Raw genomic sequence first — 17555 nt, 5'->3', positions numbered from 1 at the left:
TTGACCTCATATCTGATAAGATTTTGTTTTACTTTATCTTACACCGTTTCCCTTTTTTAATGTAATATTAAAAACCATTGGTGGAAAAAGTATGCAAGTTTGGCCGAGGCGGAGGCACAAAAACTGAAAGGAATGCCCAGTTTGCATGTTGAATGTGTTTATTCACAGGATGGTAACATCCAGAGATGAGTTGACTTGAGACTTGGTGACTTGGGCTCGAGTCGACTCGAGTACACATTTCTGTCTGTCTAACTGCATGTGAATCATGATTGGACGACTCAAAAAGCTCCCCGGTATGTGATTGTCATGATTGGATAACTGTCTGTCAGTCAAAGTCCTTGCTATGGCAACACGCAACATTAAAGACCCCTGATGAAGCCTCATTAGTCGGACCAGAACACCACAATGGCTGTGCCACGAGTAATCACTTTTGGATTGAAACTTTCACGGAAGAAGGAAAAAAGCGAACTGATATTATATTATATCGACATCGATACATGAGACTAGATATCGCCTTAAATTTTGGATATCGTAATATCGTGATATGACACAAGTGTTGTCTTTTCATGGTTTTACAGGCTGCATTACAGTAAAGTCATGTCATTTTTCTGACTGTTCTAGCTGTTCTGTTATTTGCCTTAACCCACTTAGTCATTATATCCACATTACTGATGATTATCTAAAATCTCATGTACATTTTTTGTGAAAGCACCAAAAGTCAACCCTACAATATCACTACCAATATCGACATTGATGTATTTGGTCAAAAATATTGTGATATTTTATTTCTTCATATCGCTCAGCCCTACTAGTTATACAAACTAGCCAATCATTTTATTAGATGGGCTACTAATACCGTGTCTTTTATCTGTAAACAGACTGAATGCTACAGGTAAGAGCTGTAAGTGCTTTATCTTGGGGCTAAAAACAAGTGACTCGACTTGACTTGACTTACCCCAAAAATAATAACTTGAGACTTGCTTGGGGACTTCGACCAAATGACTTGGGACTTGAGCAAAGATGACTTGGTCACAACACTGGTAACATACTTTTTTTTTTAAGGAAATTTGTGTTTGGTAGATTATTTCTCTGTGGTAACAACGCTTTTTGGCAATACATCTTATACCGTTGGAAAGCCTGTTTAGTTCCCTTTCAAATGGTGCCCCATTTGTAAGGAACATGCATTTGTGGCATGAGCAGCAGCGCTGAGTATGTGGGTTGCACCCATGAAAAATTTGCCAAATCTTCTCTGCCAATGCCAAACAGCTTATTCTGCCATTAACTCGTTTGGTGTTTGGTGGATTGGATAATTGAAGTTTGAAGAAACAAGACATATTGGCAATTTAACAATTTATTCATTTCACAAACAGGAGCCATAGTAGTGTGTGGAAGACTGACTTTTTGTGCTAAGTTTATATAGGCTACATTCATTAATAAAAAATAAAAATAAAAATACATGCATCCAGAAAAAAGGGCACTTTCTCTCAAGGAGGAAAAAGGGCAGGTGCTCAAGCCCCTTTTGATGTCTAAGTGTGCACGTGCCTGCTACAGAGGTCTGTCTGTATATGTGAGGGGATCGATGACAGTGTTGTTTCGGTATTGATTCTCTGTGGATCCATCACTCCTAGCAACGCCTTTCACATTACAGGCATTTGATACATCGTTTTGTTATATATGTAGATTCGTGATTTAGATAGTGCTTAATGAATAGTGATTTAAAACTACATAGAAGATAGTTAAAGGAAAAATTGGAACATTATGATTCAAGTGGTAAATATCTCCAGTAAGAATACCCTAAATGTGGTCGAACCTTTGTTTTTATGAGAATAATATAGTCGCTTAAAAGTAGGCTACATAGTATCAGCAAAAGTCGCTAAAGTAAAAGTATAACTTATAATGCTGAATGACCACTTCAGAGTGTTATATTATTACTGATACATTAACATGTAGGCCTAATTTTAAGGCTGTAGAGGGCGGACTTTAAGCTAACTACTTTATACTGTTGTGTATTTTAATCTATGATGCTTTATATTTTATAATCTGATCATATGCTTTGCATGTAAAAAGTAGCTTCCATATAAATGTAGTGAAGCAGTACAAAAAAGTACAGTATTTTCCTCTGAAATGAGTAGAAATATAAAGTAAAATACAATGGAAATACTCAAGTAAGCACAAGTACCTCAGAACTGAGCACAGTAAATGTACTGAGTTACTTCCTACCACTGTTAAAAATCATTTCACACCAAATCAGATCAACGCTGCACTGCAGTGGAATTATTGTGAAAAAATAACAAACAAAATAGCTCATGATTATCATGCATTTTATTGGAAATGAGACCAACAATACACAGATATTGCAAGGTCAACATTTAACCAAACATCATTACAAAGAAAAAACGGTATACAAAACATCCAAACAAAAATTCTCTAAATGCTCAAACAAAGACAAAGTACAGAAAGTGCTGAGCACAAAATGCAATAATCAGTCTTTATTCAAGTTGTTTTGGCTAAAATGTTTTCAACAGTTCTGATCAGGTTACATTCATGTGTAAACATTGGCATGAGGCAAGACATTGGAAAACCTACAGTCGTTACACTGTGCATTCTTCTCATTGCATCATTAACAATAAAATGCAGCTGCAGGACTTGGAGGTAGCCCCCCCGTCTATGCTGATTCAAACACAACATTTTGTTTGTGATCAGAATCTAATTTGACAAACTGTTCATATGCAGGCAGCTGGCTTTCACCTTGCTTTTGTTTTTGATCGAGGACATCGACATGATAAAGGAGTGCCGCAGGGGCACATCACGTGCTGGTCAATCAGAGATGAAAATTAACATATATCAGCTTTGTAATGTGCAAAACAAATTCTCCATCTCCACCACATCTCTGGTACACTTTAGCATCCCTCATCTTCAACTGTAATGATTGTTTGATCCAGGGCACTTGTGACAAAATACATTTGGAAGAGGAAAACCTTTCTGGGAGCTACATTTGATTTAATAGTTTCTATTAACACACACAGTCCATCTTTGATACACTGGTTTTTATATGACATCGCCACAAGAAGAAATGGAGGCATGGATGGGAGTTTTCAATTGAACTATTATAAACATTTACACTGGTACATACTGTACATACCCAGTTCTTTTCCCAGCAAATAAGCAACATGGCCTTTTCTGACGGAAAATCATTACTGAGACAGGATTGGGGATTGCAACTGCAACAGGCCAACAATATAATATATATTTTTTTCATAAATAATTCTATGGCAGGATAGAAGAACACTTTTCACACACACCTTTTGACAGTTTTAGTTTGGGTTTCTGCATTGTCCTAAGTCAGCTTAAGTTAATCTTTAACATTGAATCCTCTCAATTTTTACATATGTTCTTCTTTTTTAAATGTTATCAAGGATAATGTTTAATAAGAATGAGCTGCAACACAAAAACACATATGGGTTACTGTATATTATTTCAGAGCTTTTCAGAGCTAACCAATAAAAACTGTTATGTTTCATATTATATATCTGACAAGAGCTGCTATTTGGTAGTGTTGGACCTTTACAAAGTCCTATCACGAGTCACTTTGATTGACAGATAGGGCAGTCAGGCTTTCCCACCGAATAGGCAATTATTCTCTTTCCTCTTTCCCCCTTTGTCTGAAACCAAATACTTCTCACCTCACAACTTCAGGATATGTCCAACATAAAGGATGCATTCCGAATGATGTACAGTATCAGTTGTAGGATCTCGGGCTCTGTCGGGACCCTGGGTCTCGCTCTGCCACCTCTGCATGGCCTGAAGGTCCGCATGATTCAGTGTCCCGTCCTTCAGGCCTCGAGAGTGTGCTGGAGGAAGCTTCAGCTCCAGGGTGCAACACCGACACCCCCTGCTGAGTCCCAGGGCTGATCCTCTGGTCAGTCAGAGGGCTGGTTAGGCCCAGATTGGACAGGGCATCCAGGGTGCCGTCTGGGTCCACCATCATGTCGATTACTGTCAGATTGGTGCAGAACAAACATTCGAAATTATTCTTGAATTCAACGCAGTACAGGCACTTGTAATTTGATGGGTCATAGTTCACTAAAAACTCAAAGATCATCACATTCATACCGAGCAGTTGTCTTTCCACTCTCCTCAGGTCTTGAATAATGGTTGAAATTTCCTGTAACGAAAACATAAAACTTGGTTGATGTGATTAAGTAAGTGAAAGTTCATACACCAAATAAGTCAACTCCATTCATCTCTTGGTGGCAGCAGGAATAAGTTTGGAGTGGTGCCGCTTACGCTCAGTAATGCTTTATGAGGCCTGTGACTGTGTGGTGGATAGACATATCTCTTGAAGGGTTCACATGAGGCCAGGCTGGGTTAAAGGCAGGATTTATTACCTGGCTACCGTCAGAGGCAGAAGTTTTGTGGACTTCAAAGTTTTTGCACCCGCAACAGCTTGTAAGTCTTCTTTCCCCATCAAAACAACCATGTTTGGTGTGCTCTGCTCTCCAAAAAGGGAATTTGCAAGGTAATCAAAATGGTATGTGCAAGACTGAAGCGTCTTTGATTTGATCCCCCAGACAGCTGTAATACTGTCAGCACTCACCGTGATTGCTTCAGTAAGTAATCAGATATTGTGTGGCTTGTACGATTACAGAGAAAGGGAAGGGGTGTATTTAAAACTGTATGGCATTAATCTCACCCTTTGAGAAGCTAATGGATTACTGACATTAACAAATTCTTAGGCAAAATAATTCATTAGTGTAGCCATATCAAATTGCCTTTCAGTTTCTGTCTTTTTGTATTAATTTATGCTAAACTAAAAAAAAAGCACATTATTATGCTGATAGACTTGCCTGAAATTTGACTGTCTGATGTAAAATGCCTCACACAATGCACGTCTTTCCATTTGCAAAAAAGGATGGTAACATGCTAACACAAGCACACATTTACTCTTTTTTTCTGTGACCATATCTTTTGTGCTATTCAGCCATGGTTAATAACACATGGTCATCACTTTAAAATGAACAGTGGTTTTCTGGGGATCTCATCGCTGCTTTTTGCAGATGATGTGGTCCTGATGGCATCATCGGCCTGTGACCTTCAGCACTCACTGGATCGGTTCGCAGCCGAGTGTGAAGCGGCTGGGATGAGGATCAGCACCTCTAAATCGGAGGCCATGGTTCTCAGCAGGAAACCGATGGAGTGCCTTCTCCAGGTAGGGAATGAGTCCTTACCCCAAGTGAAGGAGTTCAAGTACCTTGGGGTCTTGTTCGCGAGTGAGGGGACAATGGAGCGGGAGATTGGTCGGAGAATCGGTACAGCAGGTGCGGTATTACATTCAATTTATCGCACCGTTGTGACGAAAAGAGAGCTGAGCCAGAAGGTAAAGCTCTCAATCTACCGGTCAGTTTTTGTTCCTACCCTCACCTATGGTCATGAAGGCTGGGTCATGACCGAAAGAACAAGATCCAGGGTACAAGCGGCTGAAATGGGTTTCCTCAGGAGGGTAGCTGGCGTCTCCCTTAGAGATAGGGTGAGAAGCTCAGTTATCCGTGAGGAGCTCGGAGTAGAGCCGCTGCTCCTTTGCGTCGAAAGGAGCCAGTTGAGGTGGTTCGGGCATCTGGTAAGGATGCCCCCTGGGCGCCTCCCTAGGGAGGTGTTCCAGGCACGTCCAGCTGGGAGGAGGCCTCGGGGGAGACCCAGGACTAGGTGGAGGGATTATATCTCTAACCTGGCCTGGGAACGCCTCGGGATCCCCCAGTCAGAGCTGGTTAATGTGGCCCGGGAAAGGGAAGTTTGGGGTCCCCTGCTGGAGCTGCTACCCCCGCGACCCGACCCCGGATAAGCGGATGAAGATGGATGGATGGATGGATGGAGTGGTTTTCATGTTTTTTTTTTTCTTCACAGAAATCATTTTGAGCCCATACTGAAATCCTCACCACACATTCGGACACAACACTTGAACAGTCGACAGTCACGCAAACTGCTCTGTGAGGCTCTAGCTGGTTTGGAAATGCTGAATGCTCACATTAGCATGCTAACAATGACAATGCTAATATGCTGATGTTTAGAAGGAATAATCTTGGCCATGTTCACCGTCTTAGTTTAGTGTGTTAACATTGGCTAATTAGCAATTAACACAAAGTACAGTTGAGCCTGGTGGGAATGTGATTAGTTTTGTAAGTACCAAAGTATTGGACAAAGTGAAATTTGGACCTGGTAGTGCTCTAGAGGAAAGGTTGAGAGGTCACCTAAGTGATTACAATTCAACCTGAGGGGAACATAAATGTCTGAACCCAATATTATGGCAATCCATCCAATAGAGATATTTCAGTCTGGACAAAAGGTGGAGAGATAATCTCTAGAACAATGCTGCTAGCGTGGCTAAAAATATCACTTTTTTGTCTGTTTCACGAGCCTTCAGCAGATTAAACAGACAAAGTGTGAGAAGTGGACAGGCTCATCACCTTATTGGAGCACTTGAGTAGCAAGGAGTCGCGCTCTGCCTGCAGTTTGTTCTCAATCTCTTCCCATTTTCGTTCTTTATCCTTGAAGAGGATCCTGGAAGACAAGTCGGTATAAAAATAGATGAAAGTAAAATGTGTGAAAAATATTTTTTAATATACCTCTTCATAGAAGTATTAGTTGACTGTTAAAGTGATTTCATTCATTGTCTGTAGATTGTAGGAATAAAGAAAAGGCCTTTGAGTTGTCATCCTGCCTGTATTAATGAGTAAGACATGTAGCTGGTTGTCAGTGTAAACCTTTGTGATGTGCCACTCAAATTGTGTTGCCTGTCCTAGTTCTAACATCAAACACATACAGGAATTTTACCTCTCTGTAATATGTTTCCATTTTAACAATTCTATCCTGCATTTGTCTATTTCTCAGTAGGCTATAACATATATTACATTTACACCAAATAACTATAGCAGCACATGGACCCACTTCCTGTTTTGTCATGCAGCATGATGCTCACCTGATTTTGCAGGTTGTTTTGTCAACAGACTGACGTATCCTCGTTGAGAGCTGAGTGACAGATGCTAGTAGTAAACTGTCTAGCACCGCCTGATAGATGACGAAAAGGAACACATCTTTTATTTAACACTGACATACAATGAATGCACATAGTGGAATTATAGAGAGAAACTATGAAGGGTAACGCAACCCTTTCAATGTTAATGCTAAATTTAGCCTAATTTAGCTATGACTATGCATTTATAAACTATTTCTAATCAGCTCAGTCAGTAGCTTTGGGTCCAATCAGAAGCACAGTTTGTCTGTTGAAGGGTGACTGTAGTTGGCATGTAGGGAGCCCCCTCTTGTGGCACACTGTGGTACAGACTGACATGAGTTGACCTGCTACACAATTGTTCAGTATGCTCCAGCAGTAAACTCTTTACTCATACATGAAATAAAGACTTAAATGAGTAAATCATCCACAATTCAACTCTGGAATAGCCCTATTGTATGCAGATTGCCTGCGTATTTTGAGTATTGTTTAAAATTGAAACAGGGACTCACATCATCTCTATTCCATGTCTGTCGGCGGATGGAGCGGGAGCTCTGTCCACTAGAGCTTTGGGGTCGAAGCTCTACAGACCGCACATTGGTTCCCAGAATACTGCTGTGCTCTGCAGAAGGACCACTCGGGTCCAAGCTGTCATCAAATACACGCTCCTCCATCTGAGTAGCAGCAAATATATACAAAATTAGATTTTTTTGTTGTTGTAGGTATTTAATCTAGTAGATAGAAATAATAATTGTATAATCTGTTGACTACCAGCGTTCCAGGGTCAGTGGCTGCAGGGCTGACTGAGTCTATCTCTCCTGCCACATCATGAATTTCTCTGGCGAGCATGGCTAGGTCTTTGGCTAGGTCCTGGCTAATTCTGAGGAACAAGCACAAATACGAAAATCACCATCTGATATATGTTAAACAAATTATTCTTGTTTTATTTGACCAAAACGTAAAATCATGAAAATGAAATATACCTCTGAGCAGGAGAAGCATGTTTGAATACTGCTATCATGACTCATCACTCTTCTTAAACTGCCCTGGAGTCCCTCTCATCTACGTACCTAGCTATTTCCTCGCTGTGTGCTGTCCAGTCTCTCATATACTCGTCCTGTTCCCTGGAGTGCTGCCTCAGGGCAGATAGGCCTGCAGGATTAGGAGTTGCTGGGGCTGACCCTCCTAGCTGGCCTACCCGAGTGGAAGGGAACGGCCGCGAGTGGCCCTGCTTGGATATGTGGCGGTTTGAGCCATACTCGTCCTCTGAGGTGGAGGCATACTCCACAGGCACGCGGCGCCACCGAGTGCCAGCTAATGTTAGGAACAAATGGAAGTTAAGTTTAAACTGTGCTTCAAATGTGCTGTAAACACAACATTCAGGTTGATTGGGCAAATGTGTTCTTTACACACGTCCATCAGACAACAATAACATTCATTTGGAGTCATGTTTATGGCAACCTAATGAACCCATACCAATATTCACTCTCCTTTTAGCACTTTTTGGGTTTCCGTCAACAAAGAGAAATAGCTGCTAAATGCTGCAGGATGTTTACCATTTAGTCAAGCTGCTTGGTGCTGTTAGTTTTAGACCATAACACCAAAACAAAAAGCTGAAAGATGCTTTAAAAACTCGGCAAAGTTAAGAGTGATCATTTTCCGTGGTTTCGTCACTATGAGTGAATCCTTTCACATTATACATAATCATTTGACCCACTGTTTATGTAAGGTTTGTTCATTTTACATGCTTTACAGACAAATTGTATTACTTTTTAGGCAGTGACTTGGAAATAATGTGTGAAGGAGAAAACTATTGGTTACACTTTACTTGAAGGTATCTACATAAGAGTGACATGACACTATCATGAACGTGTCACGTTTATGACATAACACTTCTGTCATTAAGTGCCACTCGGTTTTTGTCATGACAAGTTAGGGTTAGGGTTAGAGTTAGGGTTAGGGTTCATGTGTCATGACAGTGTCATGTGTTCATGACAGTGTCATGTCACTCTTATGTAGATACCTTCAAGTAAAGTGTTACCAAACTATTTCCTTATTCAATGGACATGAGAGTAAATGGAAAGACAACTTACATGCAGGTGTGGCATGTCCATATGAGGAGGTGCCTTTATTTTTGTCAGGCAGCTTGGAGGCGCTGTTAGCCCGAGCTCTGGGTCCAGACACTGAGGTCATATTAGTCCCTCTTAGTCCTTGTCTTATGGCATAATCACCTGCAGCGCTCCGGGCCCCAAGACCTCTACTTCTTGTCACAGTGGCCTCTGAGTCACTCTGGGCGGACGGGGAGCCCACCCTCGGCTTCCTCGGCTGTGCCAGAGCCTCTATCCTGGACATTCCCCTTCTTGCCATCCCTGTCCTGGATGTGGAACTTGCGGTGGAGGCCTCAGAAGCTACCGACATCCGGTCAAGATCAGCAGGTTCAGTGTCTGAGGAGTCCCCAAGGCGGGCTCGCCTCAGCAGGGATGCCCTGGTGGGCCTGGGTTTGGGAACATTAGTGGTTTTACTGGCTGCAGAGGAGGCTGGGGCCTGGTTGATTTTAGCCCGACTAGACTTGGTGCCAGCCCCCACTGTTGTGCTCCCAGTCTGGGCTCTGGTATGTGAACTTCTAGATTCCTTTCTTGATGTAGAGGTGGGCTGGGAGTCAGAGAGGAGTGAGTTGGAGTTGACGTCATCATCAGTGAGGTCTTGGGAAGTCCAGGGGCGGCTGGGCTGCGCAGGACCAGATGCCCTGGTCTTGACCCTCCTGTCCTGGGTCTCTCGGCCCCCAGCAGGGCCTTTGCCGGATGAGCACACTACCGTTCTCTCCTTCTGCTGTCCTGCAAGAGTCCGCCGTTTTACTTTTCTGGCTCCGTCAGCCTGGCTTACTGTGCTGGTCGTGTCCACGTCTGACTCTGGTGACATGGAGCCTTCAATGGACTGACTTGGTGGATCACCTTGGTCTGACACAGTCGTCTCTAAAAAGGCTGCCACAGCTTCTGAGTCTTTCTGCAGTGTGGTGCTGTCAATGCCAGCCTCCTTGCTCTGAGATCTGCTGCTTTTGAGCCCATCGATACAAGGTCTGAGCTCAATGGGCATGCTAGAGCTTGGTTTCTCCACAGTAAAACTCTCCTGCCTCAACAATGGTTTCCCGCTACTTTCCCTAGCCTTCTCCTCTTCCTTTTTCCTCCTCCGTGCCTCCTCCAGTCTTTTCTCCCCGCTGGTCAGTGGACGAGGGGGGAGCTTGGTCAACACACCTGACTGGCATGATCTCCCTCCAGCACTGTCCTGTGACTTGGCTGGTGAGGAGCGACTGGGGCTACCACCGTGACTGCCCGCACCTCCAACGCCATGACCGGGCCGATTCTTTCCCCTGGCCGTCTTCTCCCCCTGGCTCTCCTTCTCCTGTAGCTCTGTGTCCTGTTTCTCCCCCAAATCTGTACGCAAGCCTGCGCCTGGGGTCCTCCTTCCTAGGGTGAGCTCCTCACCTGGCAGCTGGGGCAGGGTTCTCCTCTTTTGCTCCGTGTAGCTAGACGAGACAAAGGAGGCTGAATAGCTGGACTCACTTATTTCAGCTGAAAGGAGAGAAAAACATATTACTAAAGTGGGTCCGCTGTATATTACATATCAACGGTGGGTGGTGTTCTGGTAGAATTTATGCACTGGTACTGTGGTTTTCATTTAGTGAGTCTCTTCCTACTAAGGCTGCATGATATGAAGAAAATATGCGATAACGTTGAATATGGCGTTGACGATATTACTTGCATTCTGCTATAATACAAAAAAATGCTTGTTGAATTTAAAACAAATGAAAGGAAACCATTTCCAACATTACTTTATTGAAAAAATGTAACATTGAATTGAATATAAAAGGCCCCACTAAATTAAGAATGACTGATAGATTTTGAAGTGCGGTTTCTACTGATATTTTCTTTCAACTAACACAAAAAATCCATCCGTAAGCGTCCATCACGATATGTCGCAGCCTTTCGCGATATGGTTATTGCGCCAGTTGATATTGCGATGACGATTAAAAAAACGAGATATTGTGCAGCCCTACTTCCTACCAGATTAACCATGAGATGTGCCATTGACCAACAAAAACCTGGTCTAAAGTCAATAGCGCAGCATTTCATTGTTATTTTAACAGCAAATTAGTAAAATGCGCCTAGGCTCGTGCACAGTGTGCGCACACTATGCTTGATACACACACACACAGGGAAGCGCAGCAGCACACAAACATGCAAAAGATTAAAAATAAAAATATTACGGTGGGAGATGACACTCTGATTGGTTCATTGCATGTTATGCCCAAAACACACCTATGAATTAATGAAGACACTAAGTACAAAACTTTTGAACCATGCGCCCGGACCACGGACCCTTTTTTTCCCCGTCAAACTAGCAAAAGTGGATTTGGACACGCCCTTAACGCACCTGCGCCATACGCTTCATGCCGTGCGCTTAGATCGTTAAAATAGGGCCCTAAATCACTTCAGCTTTAAATGATTGACCATCTTACCTCTGTCCTCTGTGACCATGATGTGACTCTCTCCTCCTGATCCCTCAGGGTCTGTCCTAATGTGATTGGCAGCCAGAGTGGCCCACTGCGAAACCCAGCGAGGACCGCCCACCATCAATTCCTCAGATAGTACCTGGACAAAGACAGCATGAAAGATACAAGAGAAACATGATAGTAAATTACACTGTTTAGACACCTGGCACATTTTTGGCTTGAATTCAAAAGCTTTCAGTTTTTGCACCTCTGTCTCCATGCGTCCAGGCTTTCCTCTGTCTCCGGTACCAGACCTCTGGGAGGTCAGCCTTTCTTTTTGGTCAGCACCACCCAACCTGGATACACACACACCCTCCTGCTCATCCACACCAAACACCTGCAACACACACACACACACACACACACACACACACACACACACACACACACACACACACACACACACACACACACACATGCAAACGTGAGCAAGCATACATGTATGAAAATGATTGTTTTATGATTATAGAAAATGGGGTTAATTAACCTTGTCGATCATTTTCCTAGCCTCTTCCTCCTCATGATCTCCATTCTCCAGCTCAATAGTATAGGTCCCTCTGTCACTATAATCATCCCCGTGGTGATAGCACTCATCACGCCCACTCTGCTGATGTGGTGCCGAGCCCCGTCGCCTCTCCACGAATCCACCTGCCATTTTGGAAGTCGAAGTCTTGCGACGGCGAGCAGGACTGTCCTCCTCTGCGAAGAGCCCCTCTGGTACGTTAGCGCGACCCTCTCTGATCTTCATCCCTGCACTGCCCCACAGCCCCCACGAGCGTTCCTCCATTGCTGCAGCCCTGCGCTGCTCGCCAAGTGCATTCTCTGAGTCACTCTGAGTACCGTCCTCATGTTTACTGCCTGGCACGGCATAGGTTTAGAAGACGGTAATGTGTCAGAATGTAAAGACAGAGACGAGGAGGGTTAAAGAGAGGCTTTGGCTAAATTAAACTGAAGTAAACAACACACATCTAATGTTAAATACACACACACACACACACACACACACACACACACACATGCTGCCCAAATGGCTGCACATACACACCTTTAAGACTCTTCAGTTGTACAGGCACATCACTCTTTACACTTTCCCCATCATCCTCTGCGACCGTGTCTTTCAGGGCCAACGGCAGCTCATTCTGGGCCAGCCAGTCGGCAACTTTAACCTCCGCAGCTACCATGGCTGTTTGAAGTGGACTCAGCTCCTCCCCAACAGCTCTTTTAGGATGCGGCCTGGTCTCCGGTCCCACCTTCGCCACTCGATCTTTGACAGTCACTTTACCTGACGCCCCAGGGTCAAACTCAATGGTGAAGGAGGCGTGGCCGTGGATGGGCTCTGCAGCAGAAGAAGCACCAGCCTCTTGTTCTCGTGAAGGGGCCTCACCACTCACTTTACCTAATGAGGAAGTATCCTTGGTTGGGATCTCAAAGTAGCTAGGCTCCTGATTGGAAGCTGTTTGCGGGGCAGACTTTGGGACCTCTGTACATTTTTTGCTGTCTGTCAAAATTAAAGCAAACATATGTATTTAGCCCCATAAGGTCTACTAAACTGAACATATTTAAAATTGCGTAAATTAGAGATATTAAAAGACATTAAGTAGTTTTTTTGCAGTCTTGCAAATACCTGTTTCAGATATTTCTCGCTTCCGATCTGAGCTCTTCTCCTCAGGCCTCCCGGGTTGCTGGTCATCGTCTCCCCACCAGGCCGGCTGGCCATAGAGGGGCGTGATTCTGTGCAACACTGCTCCGTCCCCTGGCAAAAGTTAGTCAGTAAGACAGTTAGTCTTACATGGGAATGGCACGGCTACATTTACCACACCCCCACCCCTTTAGCATTTATAATGGTTTTGAATACATAATATACAATTATGTAATGTAAGCACATATTTTAAGTGTTTATCAATGTATTTATACTATATAATTTGCATAATTTGGGTCAGGAATTTGTCAAACATGCCAATCACAATTTCCCAGAACCCAAGATGAGCTCTTAAAATTGTTTTTGTTGTCCGACCAACAGACCAAAACTCAAACATATTCAATTTACGAAGATATAAAACGGACAAAAGAACGAAATCATCAAATTGAGAAGCAAGAACCAGCTAAAGTTTGGCCTTATTGATTGATAAATGACTCAAAATTGTTGACAAATACATTAATTGACTAATCTTTTGCTAAATACTTGCTAAAATACTTTTGACCATATCTAACCATCAATACGTTATCCTGAGACTAAATTTGTGACAGAGGCATCTAAAGACTGAGATCGGTGTCATTGATTTGCTCATGTAGTATAGTAACCAGTATCCTGTGCACTGCATCCTCGGACATTCTCACTTGTTGTCTTTTCTTCCACCCTGCTGGCCTCGGGGGGTTTGGCGGCGGCCCCTTCACATGCTGGTGCTGCCGCTGCTGCCTCGGAGGGTATCGCCTCAGATTTCGCCGATTCCACCTCTGGAGGTTTCTTCTGGTTCAGCTGCAGCTGGATACTGAACTTCTCATGCTGACGGTCCGGACAAGCAAGGAGAGTTTAGAGAGATAGAGGCAAAACATGAAAGCGCTGCTAAATCTATACCAGGGCAGTCAGATTTTTGTTTATTGGACATTTTAGAAAACATTCTTTCTCATACAACTTATAGTGCATAACTCCAGACTATACTTTTTTTTTTTTTTATCTCGGTCATCGCTTATAACTGAGAAGACATTCTGAATATTACTGCATCAAACTTTCATCTTCCTCATTAAGATGAATTCCTACCCTTTCTACAGCTACCTGGGCAGTTTGCTGTGATGAAACAGCAGATTCATCTATCTTGAAAAGTAGTATTTTCCCAGTTCAGCAGAACTCTTCGCTCTCTGACTAAAATCCACCTCACTCAGGTTGTTTATTTTACACGGCTTGCTGCACTGAACATTGAGCAGACATATTTACTCTCTCCATTAACACATGGACATGCACAGGGTGCTGTCTAACCTTTAGGGCCTCCTCTGGAATATGCATCTCTCCTCGAACCACAGTGAACAGGTTGGTATGTGAGGCAGGTTAAGGTAGAAGACGATGAACTCTTTGCAGGGGTGAGAAACATGCACTGATAGCCTTATCTATTATGCAGCAGGCAGAGTGCAATGAGCATTCACAGCTATTCAAGATCATATAAAGTTACAGTGTTGTGAACACTGACCTTGTGCTACATGTCACTAGGTTCGACGGGAACAAAAGGCCATATTCAAAAGGATATCGTATCCAAACCTCAATTTGTCATCAATTTTCAGCGTGACGTAGATTTGCTCCTGTATTCTGACATCATTGACAAATGTCTGCGAACAAAAAAACAAGAGTGATTAAGAACAACAGGGTTAAGATAGGTTGTGGGTCGGGTTTGAGTAAGCTAACTAGAAAATATCATGGGTTCAGGCAGGCGAGTCAAAAAGCGACAAAAGCTGCATTCTGAGTAAGTTATTAATAATAAGCTCTTTCTCTCAAACACACACACACAAACACACACACAAACACACACACACACACACACACCATCACGTTTTTTTGTGGCATGTGCGGTGTGGGTTGGCTCTCAAAACTGGTCGGGTCGGTGCGGGTATTAAAAAACCATGACCTGCGCATGATAGCTTGATAGTCAAAGAAATGAAACAATCAGTTTTCATCAGAGGGTAGCTTAGCACTTGTTGATGACAACACTACAACTGACACCATCTTCTATCATGAACTTCAGTATGTATAGATCTTCCTCAGACATGTTTAAGGACATAAGAATACCCTAAATAATCATTTGTAATAAGCATTTGCTTGGAATATGTCATCTACTTCAGTGGTTCCCAACCTTTTTTGCTTGGCGCCCCCCCTACTTATGTCTAAGAAAAGCTGATCCCCCGAAAACAGAAGTGGAGGTAACTCTCGAGATAGAGCCTTACTTTCTTTTTTTTGATAAAGAGGAGTTATCAGCACTTTTACGTTGTTTCATTCATAAAATAGTGATGCCGTGGCGGCAGGACAAACGAGGGATGATAGCAGCTAGCAGCTGACCTGATGACAGCAAGGGTCACAGGTTAAGAGGTCCCGGAGGTTTGGCCTACTAAGTAGCCTGCCTACAATTTTAAGCCAGAACAAAAATATATAGTTTTCATACAGACTTTTATATACATTATATATTCTAGTGTATTATCATAATTTGTTTAACATGCGCAAATATATATTTTTTTACCTCAACCTCAAACCAGATAAAGACTTGCGCCCCCCTCTGTGATCTTTGCTGCCCCCCTGAGGGGTCCCCGGAACCCAGGTTGGGAACCACTGATCTAGTTCACTGAAATGTCCAGTGTATGTGCTTGTGTAAATTGCATATTTAACCAGGATTAGCTTCCAACTATTTGTGATGTCACAGAATCATGCTGGAATTTAAAGTGAGCAGAGAAACTTTCCCTCTTCAGCAGATGACTGTGAAAGCATCCTTCTAGGGTTGATGTATAACACAGTCTGCCTTTTACTGTATCTTTTCTGAGCAGTAAGTAAATAAAGCAGTAATGACACAGAATAGTGATACAGAAAACACTCACCCCATTCAAGCTGCCCAGGTCCTTCACTTTATGTTCGTCTGTATTTGGCTCATAGTTGATGACAGCATGCTGCTTGTCCACACTGCGGGACTTAAATCACACAATATCCAGTCAATCACTGTAATCCACGCTAATCTCAGCGATTCAGATGATAATCCAGCCCAGATGGAGAAATGACAGCTCAGAGCTTGTGTCTGGAGGAGTACTGTACCTGCAGCATGAGCTCGCAGTCGTCCCTCCCCACAAAGATCATCTCCCTGGGGAGACGATGACGCGTCCCCCCGCTGCTAACCAGGAACCAGGAAGTCAGACTCATCTCGGCCTCACTAGCTCACCTTTGACCCTTAATGCATCCTGCTGAAAACAGGAACAGTGTTAGACTGCAGTTATCCATTCATGAGTCTATTCACAAGTAATGCTTTAAACAATAAAAACACAAGTTCTTACAGTGTACTTACAGTTACTTCATGCAATTACAGAACAAATAAAAACAGCTGTGTGTTTGTGCATGTGTGTGCCATATGCACAGTAGCTATTTCAGGTATCACCCGAGGACACTGACATGCCTATCTCTCCTTGTAATGCAGCAAACAATACCAAAGAAGAACTGTAAGTGTAAAAACAATTTAAAGAATCTTGGCATTCTACTAAACTCCCAAATTAAAATATCCACCACAGATGCCGCACCCCCGAAAAAATTGGAGGAGTTATACATTGTACAAAAAGAAAGAGGAAGTAAGGATGATGTGGGTAAATAATGAGAAAGACATCCATAAAGATAGATATGATACATGTACATTTCGACAGCTAAATTAAGTGGACGCTGTTTAGAAAGTTAGACACACACATGCCAGGGAGAGGCAGTGGAAATAGAAGATAAAGAGAGCAATACTGTTCTTCTTGAAAACCCACATCTTTGCTCCCCATGATGCTCTCATATGATTCCCATGCAGTTGTCAGACTGCCCATGAACATATACCAGCACAACAGATCTTTTCACTGAGACAAACAGCTGGTCCTCCCTCTGCAGGAGCATCATCATCAGAACACAGGCCTTGCTGACTCACGCTCTGAAGAAGCCATAGGGGAATTAGTGGGATCTAATTATGCACACTTTGTCATATTTGGGACTCCTTTTTTGTGCATCAACTAGATCACAATGGGACCTTACAGCCCCCCCTCCCTGTGGAGAAATGGACTTGTTAATCCTTTCAGTGGGCTTCTAGTGGCCCAGATTTTCCTTTTAGTCGCTTGACCACACACGGCTTCATCATCCACTCTCAGTCATAAATCTCCTCTGCAAATGACAACACGTCAAGTGTGCTTTAAAGCGGCGGTAGCTGATGGGTTATAGTCGGCCAATGACAGTGCCTGCAAATTAGCCCAGTTAGGCCGTGTCTCAGTCCAGCGTTTATCATGGAGACATTT

General features: G+C 43.1%; 1 protein-coding gene across 1 annotated transcript; it reads right to left on the bottom strand.

Moving 5' to 3' along the window:
- Positions 1 to 3739: 3739 nt before the first annotated feature.
- cep170ab (centrosomal protein 170Ab) lies at positions 3740 to 16443 on the bottom strand. Its single transcript, XM_078268390.1, has 18 exons — positions 16339 to 16443; positions 16128 to 16217; positions 14795 to 14873; positions 14530 to 14588; positions 13893 to 14058; positions 13180 to 13308; positions 12601 to 13053; positions 12043 to 12413; positions 11764 to 11892; positions 11523 to 11655; positions 9100 to 10575; positions 8077 to 8320; positions 7778 to 7886; positions 7519 to 7680; positions 6974 to 7062; positions 6462 to 6555; positions 4114 to 4165; positions 3740 to 3996 (listed from the first exon to the last, which is right to left on the bottom strand). The coding sequence occupies exons 1-18, from the start codon at positions 16441 to 16443 to the stop codon at positions 3740 to 3742; spliced, it is 4197 nt and encodes a 1398-aa protein (XP_078124516.1).
- Between the last annotated feature and the right edge of the window lie 1112 nt (positions 16444 to 17555).

This window comes from Sander vitreus, chromosome 2 (genome assembly GCF_031162955.1).
Source record: "Sander vitreus isolate 19-12246 chromosome 2, sanVit1, whole genome shotgun sequence".
NCBI lineage: Eukaryota > Metazoa > Chordata > Actinopteri > Perciformes > Percidae > Sander > Sander vitreus.
This window is presented reverse-complemented; position numbering and strand designations above follow the sequence as displayed.